The sequence below is a fragment of the Lissotriton helveticus genome, chromosome 8 (genome assembly GCF_964261635.1).
Source record: "Lissotriton helveticus chromosome 8, aLisHel1.1, whole genome shotgun sequence".
NCBI classification, from domain to species: domain Eukaryota; kingdom Metazoa; phylum Chordata; class Amphibia; order Caudata; family Salamandridae; genus Lissotriton; species Lissotriton helveticus.
Window position 1 is genome coordinate 284,098,752 of NC_136069.1, and position 19,712 is coordinate 284,118,463.

At 42.3% G+C, this 19,712-nt stretch overlaps 1 protein-coding gene across 1 annotated transcript in view; it reads left to right on the forward strand.

The window, feature by feature from the left end:
• ATM (ATM serine/threonine kinase) overlaps nt 1-19,712 on the forward strand; it is a 1,424,234-nt gene that overhangs the window by 1,269,606 nt on the left and 134,916 nt on the right. Inside the window, exon 53 of the mRNA XM_078657051.1 lies at nt 8,515-8,653. Coding sequence (XP_078513177.1) covers nt 8,515-8,653 — 139 coding nt within the window. The remainder of the gene's footprint in view (nt 1-8,514; nt 8,654-19,712) is intronic.

Below are 19,712 nucleotides of genomic sequence, written 5' to 3' on the forward strand. Positions count from 1 at the left end.
GAGGGTTGTAGGCCTGCTACATGTGTCATGACTTTTTACGCAGGTTCCTTGTCTTCGTGGGAGAGGATGGGGAGGCTATCCATGTACTGGCAAGGTGGCTGCTCAGGGCTCTGCTCTGTTCTTTCTTCTGTCCCTGCCCTTGGACACTGCAGTGTTGCACTGTTCCTTATGGTGTCTTCCTCTCTTTTTAGGTCTCACTGAGCCAATGCGCTTGCGCATTGCTCCGGCGAGAATTATGTAGGGGCTACAGGAAAGCCTGCCAGAGGGCTTTAGAATGATAATTATGGCCATTGCATGTGCGCCGGGCGCGCGCTCACCATTTGCTCCCCCGCCCCCCCCCCATCAGACTTGAAAGGAAGCCGCTCGCACACCACCATTTGTCTGAGCCTCGGCATCAGACTTCAAAGGAAGCTGCTCCCCCGCCCCCCTCCCCCATCAGACTTCAAAGGAATGCGCTCCCGCCGGCCAGCGCACAGGCCTTTCACTTGCTATTGTATTTAGTCATATGTTTTTCAACCCAGATGATGTTGCGTTTTACGTTCTGTGCGCATAGGCACACCCCTGACTGTTCGCCCGCCTTTCCCTCACCCCATCCCGCTCGGCACACAGGCTATCATTTGCGTCACATCTCCAGTCATTTTGCGACCCAGCCCTTGAGGCTTTGAATTTCATGCAATGTGCGGCTCAGGCACATCTCTGACTTCCTTTATCCACCACGCTTTTTCACCTTTTTAACATTGAACTCCTCAGCGCCCGCACTGGCCCAGAGACCCCGACTCTCACCCCGGCCATCGCACAGGCCTTTCACTGCTTGACAGTTTCTCCATGCACTATGTGTCTCAACCCCAGATGCTTTGCTCTTCATGTTGTGTGCGCACAGGCACAACTCTGAAGTTCCACTCGCTCTCCCCCGACCATGCCCCGCTCTGCACCCAGGCCCCCCCCTTTTTGCATAACCTTTTTTTGCATAACATTTTGTGATCCAGCCCTTAAGGCTTTGCATTTCACGTTGTGCGCCCACAGGCACAATTCGGACTTCTCGCCCGCTGTTCTCTCACCCCATCTCGCTCGACGCACAGGCCATTATTTGCTTGCCATTATCTCGAGTCTGGGACTATTCCCTGTGTCCCACCCTCACTTATTCCTCTCTAGGTGCGCAAACATGTTCGTCTCTTGCACTGTGTGTCCTTTCCTGCCCTGGTATGAGACCCTTGTCCTTTCCACGCACACAGACCGTACCCACGGTATTTCCTCCCTTCACCCCCATGCCCCACATACGCGCATCCCCCAATCACACGCTCCTCAGTTTACAGGCACGAAAGTCTCATGCTTCCTTAGCTCCTGGCATGACTTCAAACAGGACACTAGAGTCTCCCACTTGCCTTCCTCCTCTTCTGCACACCCCCTTCTCCCGTCCCCACTTTCCTCACACACTGCACCCTCACACACAATTACACTCTACTGAATACAACATACACAATACCACTCAGTGCCACATAATTACACGCCACACAATTACACTGCACTCAATGCAGCATACACTCCAAATACCACTCATTGCCACATAATTACACTCCACATAATTACACTGCACTCAATGCAACATACACTCCAAATACCACTGTGCCACATAATTACACGCCACATAATTACACTGCACTCCATGCAACATACACTCCAAATACCACTCAGTGCCACATAGTTACACACCACATAATTACACTGCACTCAATGCAACATACACTCCACATACAGATCATTGCCACATAATTACACGCCACATCATTACAATGCACTCAATGCAACACACACTCCAAATACCACTCAGTGCCACATAATTACACGACACATAATTACTCTCTAGTGAATGCAACACACACTCCACACAATACCACTCAGTGCCGCATAATTATATGCTACATAATTACACTGCACGCAATACAACATACACTCAAAACAATACCACTCAGTGCCACATAATTACACGCCACATAATTACACTCTACTGAATACAACATACACTCCAGACAATACCACTCAGTTCCACATAATTATATGCTACATATTTACACTGCACTCAATGCAACATACACTCCAAATACCACTCAGTGCCACATAATTACACGCCACATAATTACACTGCACTCAATGCAACATACACTCCAAATACCACTCAGTGCCACATAGATACACGGCACATAATTACACTGCACTCAATGCAACATACACTCCAAATACCACTCAGTGCCACATAATTACACGCCACATAATTACACTGCACTCAATGCAACATACACTCCAAATACCACTCAGTGCCACATAATTACACACCACATAATTACACTCTACTGAATGCAACACACACTCCACACAATACCACTCAGTGACACAATTATATGCTACATAAGTACAATGCAACATACACTCCAAACAATACCACTCAGTGCCACATAATTACACGTCACACAATTACACTCTACTGAATACAACATACACTCCTCATAATACCACTCAGTGCCACATAATTATATGCTACAAAATTACACTGCGCTCAACGCAACATACACTGCAAATACCACTCAGTGCCACATAATTACATACCACATAATTACACTGCACTCAATGCAACATACACTCCAAATACCACTCAGTGCCACATAATTACACGTCACATAATTAAACTGCACTCAATGCAGCATACACTCCAAATACCACTCAGTGCCACATAATTACACGCCACACAATTACTCTCTACTGAATACAACATACACTCCTCATAATACCACTCAGTGCCACATAATTACGTGCCACATAATTACACTGCACTCAATGCAACATACACTCCAAATACCACTCACTGCCACATAATTATATGCTACATATTTACACTGCGCTCAACGCAACATACATTTCAAATACCACTCAGTGCCATATAATTACACGCCACAAAATTACGCTGCACTCAATGCAACATACAGTCAAAATACCACTCAGTGCCACATAATTAAAAGCCACATAATTACACTGCACTCAATGCAACATATACTCCAAATACCACTCAGTGCCACATAATTACACGCCACATAATTACACTGCACTCAATGCAACATACACTCCAAATACCACTCAGTGCCACATAGATACATGCCACATAATTAAACTGCACTCAATGCAACATACACTTCAAATACCACTCAATGCCACATAATTACACGCCACATAATTACACTGCACTCAATGCAACATACACTCCAAATACCACTCAGTGCCACATAATTACACGCCACATAATTACACTGCACTCAATGCAACATACACTCCAAATACCACTCAGTGCCACATAATTACACGCCACACAATTACACTCTACTGAATACATCATACACTCCACATAATTATATGCTACAAAATTACACTGCACTAAATGCAACATACACTCCAAATACCACTCAGTGCCACATAATTACATGCCACATAATTACACTGCACTCAATGCAACATAAACTCCAAATACCACTCAGTGCCACATAATTATATGCTACATATTTACACTGCGCTCAACGCAACATACACTCTAAATACCACTCAGTGCCACATAATTACACGCCACATAATTACACTGCACTCAATGCAACATACACTGCAAATACCACTCAGTGCCACATAAAAACACGACATATAATTACACTGCACCCAATGCAACATACACTCCAAATACCACTCAGTGCCATATAATTACACGCAACATAATTACACTGCTCTCAACGCAACATACATTCCAAATACCACTCAGTGCCACATAATTACACTGCACTCAATGCAACATACACTCCAAATACCATTCAGTGCCACATAATTAAACGCTACACAATTACACTGCACTCCATGCAACATTCACTCCAAATACCACTCAGTGCCACATAGTTACAGGCCACATAGTTACACTTCACTCAATGCAACATACTCTCCAAATACCACTCGGTGCCACATAGATACATGCCAAATAATTACACTGCACTCAATGCAACATACACTTCAAATACCACTCAATGCCACATAATTACACGCCACATAATTACACTGCACTCAATGCAACATACACTCCAAATACCACTCAGTGCCACATAATTACATGCCACATAATTACACTGCACTCAAGGCAACATACACTCCAAATACCACTCAGTGCCACATAATTACACGCCACACAATTACACTCTACTGAATACAATATTCACTCCTCATAATACTACTCAGTGCCACATAATTATATGCTACAAAATTACACTGCGCTCAATGCAACATACACCCCAAATACCACTCAGTGCCACAAAATTACATGCCACATAATTACACTGCACTCAATGCAACATACACTCTAAATACCACTCAGTGCCACATAATTTCACGCCACATAATTACACAGCACTCAAGGCAACATATACTGCAAATACCACTCAGTGCCACATAATAACACGACACATAATTACACTGCACTCAATGCAACATACACTCCAAATACCACTCAGTGCCACATAATTACGCGCAACATAATTACACTGCTCTCAACGCGACATACATTCCAAATACCACTTAGTGCCACATAATTACAATGCACTCAATGCAACATACACTCCAAATACCATGCAGTGCCACATAATTACACAAAAAACACAGTTGATGGACAGAATGTAGAACAATGTCATACATTCACCCCAGTACAAGGATCTGGGCCTAAATCCATCGTTTTTTTCACTCCACACCACCCTGGGTTAGACACTGGCTGTATGCAAATCAGCTCTGACCCTGTGCCCCATGGGAACAGTCCAGTCCGAACTACCAAGCCATGTCTTTCCCAGACCGGAATCAAGCATCCAAGGACCGGTTTCTGGCTATCAGCCTTCATTCAGCCTGGATAGCTTGACTCCAGTGGTGTGGAGAGCCTGGGACTCACGTCTGAGCATACCCAGCCCACTCGGGGTGAAAATTGCAAAAAACACAGTTGATGGACAGAATGTAGAACAATGTCATACATTCACCCCAGTACAAGGATCTGGGCCTAAATCCATCGTTTTTTTCACTCCACACCACCCTGGGTTAGACACTGGCTATATGCAAATCAGCTCTGACCCTGTGCCCCATGGGAACAGTCCAGTCCGAACTACCAAGCCATGTCTTTCCCAGACCGGAATCAAGCATCCAAGGACCGGTTTCTGGCTATCAGCCTTGATTCAGCCTGGATAGCTTGACTCCAGTGGTGTGGAGAGCCTGGGACTCACGTCCGAGCATACCCAGCCCACTCGGGGTGAAAATTGCAAAAAACACAGTTGACGGACAGAATGTAGAACAATGTCATACATTCACCCCAGTACAAGGATCTGGGCCTAAATCCGTCGTTTTTTTCACTCCACACCACCCTGGGTTAGACACTGGCTATATGCAAATCAGCTCTGACCCTGTGCCCCATGGGAACAGTCCAGTCCGAACTACCAAGCCATGTCTTTCCCAGACCGGAATCAAGCATCCAAGGACCGGTTTCTGGCTATCAGCCTTCATTCAGCCTGGATAGCTTGACTCCAGTGGTGTGGAGAGCCTGGGACTCACGTCTGAGCATACCCATAATTACACGCCACACAATTACACTGCACTCCATGCAACATTCACTCCAAATACCACTCAGTGCCACATAGTTACAGGCTACATAGTTGCACTTCACTCAATGCAACATACACTCCAAATACCACTCGGTGCCACATAGTTACACGCCACATAATAACACTGCACTCAATGCCACATGCACTCCAAATACCACTCAGTGCCACATAAGTATATGCTACATAATTACACTGCACACCATGCAACATTCACTCCAAATACCACTCAGTGCCATATAATTACACTGCACTCAATGCAAAATTCACTCCAAATACAAATCGGTGCCACATAATAACACTGCACTCAATGCAACATACACTCCAAATACCACTCAGTGCCACATAGGTACATGCCACATAATTACACTGCACTCAATGCAAGATACACTCCAAAAACCACTCAGTGCCACATAATTACACATCACTTAATTACACTCTACTAAATGCAACACACACTCCACACAATTTCACTCAGTGCCACATAATTATATACTACGTAAATACAATGCACTCAATGCAACATACACTCCAAACAATACGACTCAGTGCCACATAGTTACACGCCACATAATTACACTCTATCTATCTATCGCATCACCACAGCATCACTCAGCACCACCACAGCATCACTCAGGGGCACCACAACATCACTCAGCGCCACCACAGCATCAATCTGTGCAACCATTCAACAACTGGTTCAAATATGTTCTCTCAATGTTTCAAGCTTTATTACAAATGTCACAAAAAGTTGTTAATATTTCACTTCTGTTCTTGGATTTTCGTCACAATAAAATACACTGAACATAATCTTCACAAAAGTTATTTACAAAAGTTTAAGCTATTGCCATTATAAATTACAATAACTTTTATTTAAGTATTAATTATTTAAAAAAAATTAAAAGCAATTTTTATTTGTAATACCAATACATCCAAGTCACATAAATGCAACACATATTGCATTACAAATGCTATAGGTGTCACATTTGCGAAAGTTAAAAGTATTGGCATTGTAAATGACAAAGCTATTAATTTCGCGATTTTCAAAACCAACACATAAATAAAAAATGTGTCATTTACAATACCAATAGCTCAAACTTTCCTAATGCGAGACCTATTGCATTGCAAATACTTGTTCTTTTTTATATACTCTTTCGCAAACTGTTCCCATGCTCCCACAGTTTTTTACCTGGTGGCTCCGCGTTGTGGTGCGGAAAAGTTCTCCAAAGAAAAGTGACGTAGGCGTGCCGGGGTGGGGCTTATGTGTCCTCGCTGACGTCACGTACGCGGACGACGCCTAGGCGGTGTCGCGTGATGCCGGCGCGCAGGGATGCTGTGGCAAAAAGTTTCCGGATCCAGTCTCACGCCTGGGGATAATTCTAAGTGAAGGAATCTGCGGCTAGAATCGTCTCTACCAGATACATTGTTATCGAAGGTAAGTAACTTGTACATCAGTAACCCAAAAGCATTGACACCGCCTCATTTATATATAGGGTAGGGTTCTGTGGGGCTAAAATAACTTGTCATTCACATTCAGCTCTGGTGGATTGAACTTAAGTTCACTTGTGCCACCCATGGGTGTGAAAACAAGCCTTTTAGAGCTGTGCTAGAGATTGTATATGCAACAGGATGCCTACATAAACTTCCCACTGATTCCTCGCTGCCCTCCCTCCTCTCCAATGAGAAGGTTCTGTGACTAATAAGATCCTCAGATATGCATGCATATTGTGTGTTTGTCACTGTTGTGGCTCTTTTGGTTCTGACCCACACACATTGATGAGAAACAAAAAAAATATCACAAACTGATGTCAACGCACTGATTGATGCGTACTAAACCCTGGTGACATCACATCTGGATGTGGTGTTGCAGCTTGAGTCACATGGAGCCACCTGGTGAGGAAGAAGAGTAATTGATGGGACCAGTCTGAAGCCTGTAACGAATGTTAATAAGGTGAGGAATCTGTGGGAAGACTATGTATGCATACGAGTTTTCATTAGCGGAAGAAAGTCCATTTTTCTTCTGACTACTTGTATCTTTGTAGGCGACTTAGCTTGGTTACTTTGGTAATGTTAGACTAATCGAGGGACCCTTCTCACAGTGCACAGTAGACTGATGAAGATGCCCAACCCTATTCATGCAGTACATGATTGACTGATGTCTTCCTGCTCCTGTCTCTTGTAAGTTACAGACCTGCTGCAAATCACACAGACTCCGTCCTCAAGGGGCTGCTTTTAAGTTTATGGAATTGCCATGTTTTAGATCAATGCCCTCTTTCACCTTTATTCTGGTCATCCGGAAATCCTTTTTGCCACTGAAAGATTGAAGCCATGAAAGTTTTGCAATTATGATTCCATGTGTGCAACACAACTAATTATTAGGGTAACAACTTGCCTTGTCCAATCTACAGTAATGCTTTTGCACCTTAATGCTACTTAAATTATACATTTCTAGTCTTTATACAGGTAAGGGTTCTTATATTATACTCAATCTTTTTGATAGGGGTAGGCAGGGAGTGAAGAGACCAATTGAATGAAGGTTTATATTCTTAAAATGTGTAATACTCTCAATGTGGCACAATAAAAAGTGGTAGGATAAAACGTGTTGTCCTGTTCCGCTCCCTTCATCTCGTCCTTCGAGTTAATGGTAGTTATTGACACTCCCTCACCATCAACATTTGATGTTAGAAGTCCAGAATGAAACAAGAATTGATCATTCTGTCTGTTCCACATTTCACCAAGCACTTTTCTCCCACTTAGGTCCTGGACATGCACAATGTCTATCTCTATAAACAGCAAAGATAGTGATACCTCCTAAACAATGTGAGAAGTATTTTATGCACATCCTCTCTTTTTTCTTTTGTAGGATCGCATGGAAGCAGCGTTCAGCATTGTTGATAGTATAAGAACTCACCGTGCTCAGATGGTGCGAGATGTGGAGAGGCTCTGTGATGCGTACATCACCTTAGCAAATCTGGATGCTGCCCAGTGGAAATCTCAAAGGAGTAGGTATTGGGCAAAATGAAAGCAGAATCGTTATAATTTTTTCCCTTTCAAGCCATCTTTGTATATAGATGATAAAAAGATTTATGTTCAAGTGCAGTTATATTCACAAGATGACTTTTTTTAGTATATGCCAGTTGGGGGAGAGGAATGTCAGTAGTCAAAGAGTAGGAGATAATGATAATTCCAACCCATCCTTCGCGCAGAGGACTGTTGGCAGCCATACATGGCTTTGCAACAACAGAGGCAGCCCTACTGACCTCCAACCAGGGTCAGTCAAACTATATAGAAGCCCCAGAGGCTCCAGGAGACAAAGTACATCTGTACCACAATTATATAATGAAAAAACTACAATAGAAAAATAGTGCCAACACAAAGAATTCAAAGAAATAAAAATTATTTACAGAACTATTTGCCAAAAACGATATCACAATACAATATACAGACAAACAATATGTGCTCAACATGTTGCACTAAAAAGTCACACACAAGCAATAGACAGTGTAAACAAAAACAATAGCCGAGGGGTTTTTGAAATTGATTAAATGGTCCGACTAAAATGGAACCTATCACAATTAATGCTTCTTCCCCAATTTGCCAATGATGCGTCACCCTCACAATTTACTGGGTCATCATGAGGACAAAAAATGTTTTCAGCGGAAAGAACATAAATATGATAAAATAATTAAGCAATAAAATGGTTGCACATATTTTCGGTCACTGCACACTTTTTTAGGTCTCGCTTGTGTCGTGGCAGCACAACACTCTGCGAAAACTCAGCCCAGCCCCTCATTTCGATTGGCTGGCATCAGCGTTTATGCTAAACGGTGGCCTACCATTGGAAATGAGGGTTTTCTGTAGACGCCCTTTCGCCTCCAAGCCGACTCAGTGGCCTGCTTTGCGTCTGTCGCAAATAACTTTTTTATCTTTAAGGGGCCATGTATTTCTATTTAGAAACACATGGCCCCATACAGACAAGAGATCAATGCTTATTCATGTTTCAAGTCAGCGCTTCATTTTCCTTGTTGTTACCTTGGTTCCCAGCAAGAACTAAAAACGCTGTCATGGCTTAAGAAGGCATTGTTAATGTGTGGCAGAGCCAGTCAGAGAAATATGTCCATCAAAAATTACCACGCGCGTGCCCGTCGGGTTCATTTCTGCTTTTCGGTTGGTAACGGGGTCTCGACTGCATGACGTAAGTAAGTAAGGTAAGTAATAGTTTATTAGCATAGTTAATTAAAACCATTGCAATTCATCCTTAAAAACACTAAGATGCACACAATACATTTTTCATCAGTTGAGTAAAATTACTTTCACATAAAATATGTAGTCTAAATTTAAAAATCCTAACAAAAGTTCGTGAAAATTTAATATCTGTAGTAAGAGTAAAAATAGTATTCGTGTTGTTTTAAACGTCCTCTGTAGGTTAGGCGAGGTAACGAATTCCAGTGTTCTCTTTATTTCCGTCATCCTTAGTGTCCATCTTTATAGGCTGCCAGTAAGGGATTCTGCTTTGATTAGTAACCTCTAAAAACATGACGGAGGGTCAATTTTCTGCATCTTTGTTTCTACCTTCATCAAGTACTTCACCAGACTGCAGTTCAACTGTGCATGACGTAGAAAACATGTTTCAAGATTAGTGGAGCTCAAGATAACGGGTTTAATCATTTCAGTGTTATATGAAACAACAGGGAGGTGAGCGAGGTGGGCAATGCGAGGCAGGGAGTCGCTTCTATCATGTCCAGTGGAATCAGATAAACATCTACACGCACAGCCAAGCGTTTTTCTCATAGAATTTCACCAGAGTTTAGGCGCGCAGGCGGAGATTGCAGGTGGGCGCGTATCTAGGAAGGAAGTAACAGAAAATGATAGGGCCTGAATGTAAAGTTGGGAGGTGAAGTTAAATAATTTGAAATCTCGGGGAAGTACTAAGAGGCTTATTTACAAGCCCCTTGCAGTACGTCACTTTTTCACCATGTTAAAAGTGACGCACTGGCGGCGACAGGCGCTTGTAAATAAGCCCCTAAATCTAAATGGAATAAGTCAGTGGAATTTCCACCACCATTGCCTCTGTCTTGAATTTGAACCACCATTGCCTCGGTCTGGTGAAGGAAATTCCGCCCAAGTGGTTTTCCCCGAAGTTTGCATTTGCATTTGAAAGCGGGGAATTCTTCATTAGTACAATCCATTAAATAAGGCCCGTTGAATCGTCTGTGTGAAATAATGATACGTTTATTCGATCGTGCTTGAAAATATCCAAATAGAAATTTCACAAAATCAGTTTTGTGAATAATTTAGTGGGCAGGGTTCTACAAAACAATCATCCTCTAAAGATAATCTGCCGCCCGTGCTGGTCTGTAGTGCGGACCCTTAGGTGTCCCAGATATAGACTCCCTTAATAGGCCTGTATTATTCAAAGTTTCACGTTTTATGTTATCGTCTCATAGATAAGCAGATGTGGGGGAGGGGGTGGGGAGGGTGTAGGATTCTGCTGTGCATCCAAACCAGGTGGGCGGAGCAGGGCCTGAGAAGAGCACACAAGGAGGCCAGGCAGGGCCTCAGACTTGTTCGCCTTGACCCCCGCCCCTGCCTCCTCTCAACCGCCCCAGTATGGGAGCTGCCCGATCTTTGATATTCCAGCAGACTTTCAATCCAAGTGCGCTGGCGGGCGAACCGCGTCGCCCCATTTTCTTGATAATAGGTCCTTAGTTGGGGCCGCCATTGTTCAGAGATGAATCTTCGCCGTTTAATTTCGAATTACAGGCAATTATTAAATGACAGAGAGTGGGCAGGTATCTGGGTCTTCCCCCGGGGTGCATTGCCCACTGCGCCTTTCGTACTTTCGGGCCCGTCTCAGTAAATGAAGGAAAATCCAGATTGGTTGGTGGAAAGGGGTCTCGCATGAAATCTTGACTTTTGTGCAGGACTTTGATGTAGACCAGTGGTTCCCAAACTTTTGACTCCTGAGGACCCCCATTGAGTCACCACTGGAAGCCGGGGACCCCCAAGCAATTTGTATGAGTTAAATTTCAAATATTAAAACAGTAATTCGAAAAAAATACACACGTGTGCACACAAAACAAATACTCAAAGTACTAAGGATTTTGGGGCCAGATGTAAGACCATTTCATTTAGCGCCTCGCAGTTGGCGACACATGGCGAGTGGCAAATTGCGAGTCGCTAAATGAAATGTACAACAGTGTGTTTAACACTGTTTGGGATTCCCAATGGGGTTGCAAATTGCGAGGTTCATTAATATTAAAGAGCCTCTCGCAATTTGTGAGGCCATTAGGAATGCCAGCCCTCCCAGGTATGGTGGCCTGCTCGGCTCTGCAGGCCACCATGTCTGGGACTGCTTTTAAATAAAGCAGTTTTAAAAAGAAAATGCAACCCGTTTACCATGCATTTAAAAAAAAAGAAAATGAAACGTTTTTGTTTCATTTTCTAAGAGCAGGCAGAGGTCCCTGGGACCACTGCCTGCCCTTAAAAAATTATTTTGCATGCATTTGCAAAAGGGAAGGGGTCCCTAGGGGACCCTTTGGGACCCCTTCCCATTTGAAAATGCATTAACATCTACTTGAAGTAGGTGGTGATTGCGAATGTTTTGCGACCGTCAAACATTTGTACATGGTTTTGAGACTCGCTATTTGGGAGGGAATGCCCCTTCCAAATAGCAAGTTGCAAAACGTATTTAGCGAGTCGCAAACAAATTGCGACTCGCGAAATAGGCAATGTACATGGCCCAATAGGTTTTTGCATGCGCAAACGGGTTTGCGAACCCGTTCGCACATATAAAAACAGATAGTACATTTGGCCCTTAATATTTTATTTTGAAGTAATAGCCCCTCTGTCACATGTAGTTCATTTGTTTTATAGCATCTCTCATACCATTGGAGGATATCAGAGCACTTTACATCACACACATATAGAGACATTGAATCATACATGTAAATCAGTGTGTATATAAAATGTTTAAAGAGTGCTTGGTCTGAAAAAAAAAACCTCAAGGTTTCAGAACATAACACAGTGGCTAGCACTGACTTTAACATTAAAAATATATTTCCACCCAAATAGATCTATTTAGCAGCATCAGGATAATGAATAACTGGGAAAAATATAAGTTACTAACGGGTACCATGCAGTTTGCAAGCAGCTCTTTGATGACAGTTTATAAGACCCTCTGCTACATTACGATTGTCACTTATAATGAAGTGCACAGTAAGCAAAGAATCTCTCTGATAAAAGCAGTAACCACGAATCTATTCACATGAAATACTGCTTTTTTAAATGCATGTTACATGTTCTTTGCAGTAGGCACATTAACCCTCTGTGCTGCATTAGTTAAGTCAAAGCTGCCACTGAACAAAACTCTCCTCAGCTCCAGCAGGTACATTAATCACTGCCATTATCTTGACACTTTTATTGTTGCTGGAAAGCTGCTAATTATACAAGAAACTTGTCTGTGCTTTTAAAACTGTTGCCTACGGACCCCCTGGGAATGTGTCACGGACCCCTGGGGGTCCGAGGACCCCAGTTTGGGAAACACTGATGTAGACAATCTGTGCCGGCGTCCAATTGGCAACCTTGTATTGACCTCATCATCATTTGGGCGTCCAGAAGTAACTGGAAATAATTAAAAACTCTAGAAATAAAAGGTAAGCAGAGCAGGACTTTCACTGACACACGGTGTATTCCAGATATGGAGACCGTCTTGATTTTAGCAGTTAGGCCTGACTTTATGTCCAATGACCCTGCACACAAACGGCTGTTTTATTCTTAGCACGTATTTATTTTTCTTGACGTTGGTACATCAGGATCCGTGCTCCACCTCATAAGATTCATGTATGTGTATGTGTGTGTGTGTGTGTGCGTGTGTGTGTGTGTGTATGTATGTGTATGTATGTGTATATATATATATATATATATATATATATATATATATATATATATATATATATATTCTTCACCAAGATGCCACTAGCTTTACCAAAGCATTCGATGTTGCTCTGCCATCCAGCCTTATTTTCACAAACATGCTTGCCTGCTTCACATCATTTAGTTCGCCTGACGCGTTTCAGGGTCAAAGACCCCATCTTCAGAGGCTGCAAAGAATGCCACTCGGAGATCTCTTTATTATTAGTTTCCGGCGCTTTTAATTAACAAGCCCCCCAGTGGGCGTTGACTCAGTGCATCGTCACTCTGGTGATTGATGGGACTTGTAGGCCATAAAGAGAAATGTTCAATATTTCTTTCAGTAAGTCCGAGTGCACATTTAATATTATGCTTAAAAATCCCTTAGTAGGTTGTGTCACACTTAAGCATGCTTACTTCATGTGGAGCGCTGTGCCCAGGAATCCAAAATCGTTTTTGAACTCAGGCCTCGCACTGCTGAATACAGTTCCTCTTTTCAGCAGGCGATGGTGCATTGGTCACGACGAGGCTGCCGTGCAAAAATTCTTCACCAAGATGCCAGTAGCTTTACCAAAGCACTCGACGTTGCTCTGCCATCCAGCCTTATTTTCACATAAGGATTGAAGCAATGCATAGAATGTATTTACATTTCGGAACGTTGCGTTCTATACAATGATTGGAAAGTATTGAATGTTGGAGGACGTAGAATATACTAGTCCTCTTTCTATGATACCTGCTATTCTGCGCATGACCACCGAAATGTTAAATGTAATGGCGGCGCGTTCGTAAATCACAATTGACGAAGGCTGAGTGCCGAAACGCGTCTTGTTTGTGCTGGGTTGGCAATAAACAATATTGGTATTGTCTAAACCCCCCCTTGTGAGTGCTGTTTTCTTGTTCATGGATTGAACGTTGAAGAGAACCTGGGAGCAGTGATTTGGTCGGCGGGCACACCCCCGCCTGAAAGAGCACCCGCTCGAGAGTGCAGTAGGCTGGTGGACTTGGGAGCTGTATATATATATATATATATATATATATATATATATATATATATATATATATATATATATATATATATATATATATATATATACACACACACTAGCTTACCCGTCGCGCGTTGCTGCGATCTCCGAAGAAAGGAAATTCAAGGAAACTCGTAATGATAACATTCAATTTACATTGTGTAATTTTTATTTAAATGTATTCATTTTAATATGGAAAACATTTCAAAGTGTCGTTTTAATTCTATTTATTTATTCGAGTGCTTGTGGATACACGATTTTTTTGTTTTTCCATCTGGTGCATACATCAGTATTTGAAAGATTATGAGGGCCCTGGGGGCCGATATTTAAAAAAAAATTATGCCAGAAACCTTCGCGGGAGTGTACTCAACAACTTCCCAAAGTTTCCTGGCGATCGGATGAATGCTGTTTTAATTCTATTTATTTATTTGAGTGCTTGTGGATACACGATTTTTTTGTTTTTCCGTCTTGTGCGTACATCAGTATTGGCAAGATTATGAAGGCCCTGGGGGGGGCCGATATTTAAAAAAAAAATTATGCCAGAAACCTTTGCGGGAGTGTACTCAACAACTTCCCAAAGTTTCATGGCGATCGGATGAATGATGTTTTAATTCTATTTATTTATTCGAGTGCTGGTGGATACACGATTTTTTGTTTTTCCGTCTTGTGCGTACATCAGTATTCGAAAGAATATGAGGGCCCTGGGGGGCCGATATTTAAAAAACAATTATGCCAGAAACCTTTGCGGGAGTGTTCTCAACAGCTTCCAAAAGTTTCATGGCGATCGGATGAATGGTGTAGTAATGCATAAAGGACAAACAGACAGACAGACATACATTCTTTTTATATATTACCTACTGGCGGTCGCCAGTAGGTATATATAGTTAGGATTTTTTCTCTATGGGTTTTTTGAAAATTCTATGTCTAATAACTTTGGCGTTTGTGGACGGAATTGGCTGAAATTTTCAGGAAAATGGCACATTTTGTTTCTGAGCAGCCCTTGAAAATTTGGGGGGGTTCGTCAAGGGGGGGCCGAGAAAAAAGGGGGGTCCCAAAACGTGTTTTTAACATTGAGTTTTCCATAGGGCGGTTGGCCTCACTTTTAGCCCGAACGGCTGAATGGATTTGCACGAAACTTGGCAAAATTGTAGGGACTGGTAGCCCGATGTGCCTTTTGTAGGTCTCAATATATGTGCTCCAGTGGATTTTGAGAAATTAACGTTTAAAAAAAGATATATATCTGTAACAGCGGACCGGGCAGCGCTCTGGTTCGCGGACTTTTCGCGCAACGGAGCTTTGTGAAGCGAAGCTGATTGGTTCTCCGGCGTCTGTCAACATTCCAAACAGTCCGTAGCGGCCGCCATCTTGTCTCTCGGTAGGATCGAGAGACAAGAGGAGGTCAAAACAAAGGGGGAAATAACTATAAGGGGGCATAGTAGATCCTCGCTGACCCCCTAGGTTTGATGTGGAGGTTTTAAAAGGGCCCCGCGGGGCAAAAAAAAACCAAAATAATAATAATCGAACGGCTGAATGGATTTGCACGAAACTTGGCAAAATATTAGGGACTGGTAGCCCGATGTGCCTTTGCTAGGTCTCAATATATGTGCTCCAGTGGATTTTGAGAAATTAACGTTGAAAAAAAGATATATATCTGTAACAGCGCTCCGCTTCGCGTACTTTTCGCGTTACGGAGCTTTGCGAAGCTGATTGGTTCTCCGGCGTCTGTCAACATTCCAAACAGTCCGTAGCGGCCGCCATCTTGTCCCTCGGTAGGATTGAGAGACAAGAGGAGGCCAAAGCGAAGGGGGAAATGACCATAAGGGGGCATAGTAGATCCTTCCTGACCTCTTAGGTTTGATGTACCATTTTGCCAAGTTTGGTGTAATTCCGTTCAGCCATTCAGGCTGTAGACGTATGTAAATGTCCTATGGAAAATTGCATGGGGAAAACACATTTGAAAGTGTTGAAATTTAGAACCAATTAAAATGTTACTTTGGTTTTGTATTTGTGTGTGATGAAAGTTAATTGGTTATGTATATATGTCAAATGAGAGGAAACCACAGCCATTTTGTGATACTACTGTCTGAGGTACATTTGTGAGGAATTTTTGGTGGTGAATTTCTGGTGTTTGATTTACACAGTACTAACACTTCTGCTACTTTTAAAAAGGTGAGTTGTTAATTTGTATGGGGAACTATGTTGTACACTTGAAGATAATTTGAAAAATGTTTTCTGTTATTTATTTGCAGTCCTTCTGTTATACTAAATACTTGATAAAGTTAGTTTTATATTATGTATTACTAAAGACGATAAATGAAAGTGATTATTTTTTTCTGCAATTTACAGCAAGCAATTTCAAAATAAAATGGCTCACAATGAAGAGACCGTGGCAATTTCTTTTGAATTGTCCAACACATTGATTGAAATTGAGAGCACCAATAATGAAATATTGTCACAAGGAGGACATGACTTGTATGATTCCATTAGATTGATTGAAATGGACAGCACCAAGAATGAAATATTGTCACAAGGAGATGACTTGAATGATTCCACTACATTGATTGAAATTGAGAGCACCAATAATGAAATATTGTCACAAGGAGGAGATGGCTTGTATGATTCCATTAGATTGATTGAAATGGACAGCACCAATAATGAAATATTGTCACAAGGAGGAGATGACTTGAATGATTCCACTACATTGATTGAAATTGAGAGCATCAATAATGAAATATTGTCACGAGGAGATGACTTGAATGATTCCACTACATTGATTGAAATTGACAGCACCAATAATGAAATATTGTCAGAAGGAGGAGATGACTTGAATGATTTTTTTGATCAATCTCTTGATGGCGAATTTATCGAGTGTTTGGAGACCATAGAGTTACAAGAATCATCATTGGAGACTTTTAATGAGGACATTGCTGATGAGGACATGTTACTAGTTCTTTCAAATTTAGAAAATTCTGAAGAATAAATTTATATTTAGAAATCAAAAATTGTTTGAGACATTATTCATTTTTATTTTTAATTTATGAGGTTGTAGCGAAGTGATTGTAGTATAAAATGAGACTTATAGTATAGAGTGCAACATTTTTATGTTACATGGTAAGTTTACTCATATTTACTTCCCTTCTGCCACTATATTATCTCCAATGTGTATTTGACATGTCTTCTTCATCTCCGGCCTCCTTTCTCTCACTGTGTGTCTCCGATGCATCTTATCGCTGCTATTTTGTGTAATTACAGAAGAGAGTAAAATAAAATAGTTCGGAACGTGAAAAGGGGGCAAAGTAGAGTACTCCTCACCCCCTAGGCCTTTTTAGGCGGTCCCAAAAGGATCAGTTTCTGCTTTCCTGAGAGATTATGGTATGAGTTCCATATACCACAATAACTTGCATTACAACATGCAAGATATCTATCTCCTATTACCAACTTTTGGAGATATTCGCGCTAAGCGCGAATATCTCCAAAAAGTAACACCTGCCCTGAGCAGTTCTTAGCCATGTTATCCAATGGGAGGTGGATAACATGGCTAAGAGTATTAGCTCGGTAATGCATGAATATCGCTGAGTTTTTAGCGATATTCATGCATTGCGGCCGTTTATTATCGCATTTGCGATAAACCTTGATAATAGTAAGGTTTATCTTCGATAATTTCTGACGATGCTTAGTGGTAAAAAATTGGTTGGTAAGCATCGTTAGCGATAAATATCGCTTAACTTTGGTAATATGCCCCAACGTCTGTTAACGTTCGATTCGAAGGAAATGAGGAAGTGTTGAAAAACATTGTCTGCGCCATCTTGCCTTTTTTGAAATGCCACACTTTTGTCGTGCACGGCAGCCATTTTAGATGTCTTGACCAGACCCACTCTCTGCACGCTGTCGATTCGTAGCATGGCTCCTCACCCTCGTAAGCATCTCCCCCAGTCACTGGTCACCACCGCTCTCTGTCTTATGCATGGGCAATAAACCTCCCCCCATCTGCGCTGCTCTTCCCTGAGAATCACACTCTGTGCCCGCCCGACACCTCCCTTTCGCCCTATTCACTACCGCACCCTCTGACACTCCTCTTTCTCTGTGTCCGATTGTCCAGGCTATCAGCTAGCCCTGCAGATGTAGTTTATGGCCCCAGCTGTAAAGAATCACCCCTCTTCAAAGGAGTTATAGTAGATCAAGGCCCACACTCGATGAGATCCGTCACACCACACGTGTTCCTACTATCTGAAAACCATCCTGTATTGTGATTGGGGAGGGGACCGAGCCTGAAGCGGAAGATTCCAGGAATGACTCTTTGTACATCAAAGTTTTTACAATTATGTGTCACATTAAAAATATATAGCACTCCAACAAAGTAGTAGGAATATAAAACTTTAATAACATATAAATATATACAACAAAACAAAAACAGTAAAAACATTTAAACAACGAAGAGACCGTGGCAATTTCTTTTTAATTATCCAATAGATTTATTGAAATTGACAGCACCAATAATGAAATATTCTTGTCAGTAGCGGTCTGTTGTGCGAATAGTTCCAAGGCAGCAGAACGCGCTGAAATCTAGATGGCACGAAAGTGATGTCTAGTAAGTTGCCGCCCAGCAAAAAACGGCGTGGGGCGCCGCGGGGGTGAGTGAGTCCAGTAGGCACCACAGCTATTCTTACCGGCATTGCAGAATTACTGCTGGGGACAATGCCTGTGCTGTAGCAGGGTCACAGCAGAAACAAAAAGGATTCTGTTGAAGATGTTGTTGGTTTTCAATTTGAAAACAGTTCTGGTGTCAACTGCTATGCTAATGTAGTGGTTAATGTTTTGTTTTCTCTAGAAAATGTAAAAGAGGGGGAGGCAGTCCAAAGTTCCGTTAAAAGGGCAAAGGAAAGGATCGGTGGTTTGAACTATCAGTCAAAAAGGGGAGGGGGTGCAATAATTTTTCCTACCGGGTCACACTGTGCTTTCACCGGAAGTGAGGTCTGCAGGATTGTAGTAATTCAAAGTGAGGCTGGCGCCAGCATGGGAGCGCCGACGTCCCGCGGATACAGTTTCGTCACTCCACGGGCGATCATGGCAGTCATTCCCCATCGGGGGTCGGAGACTCCCGCGGCTCCTCTAGAATCTTCAAGGT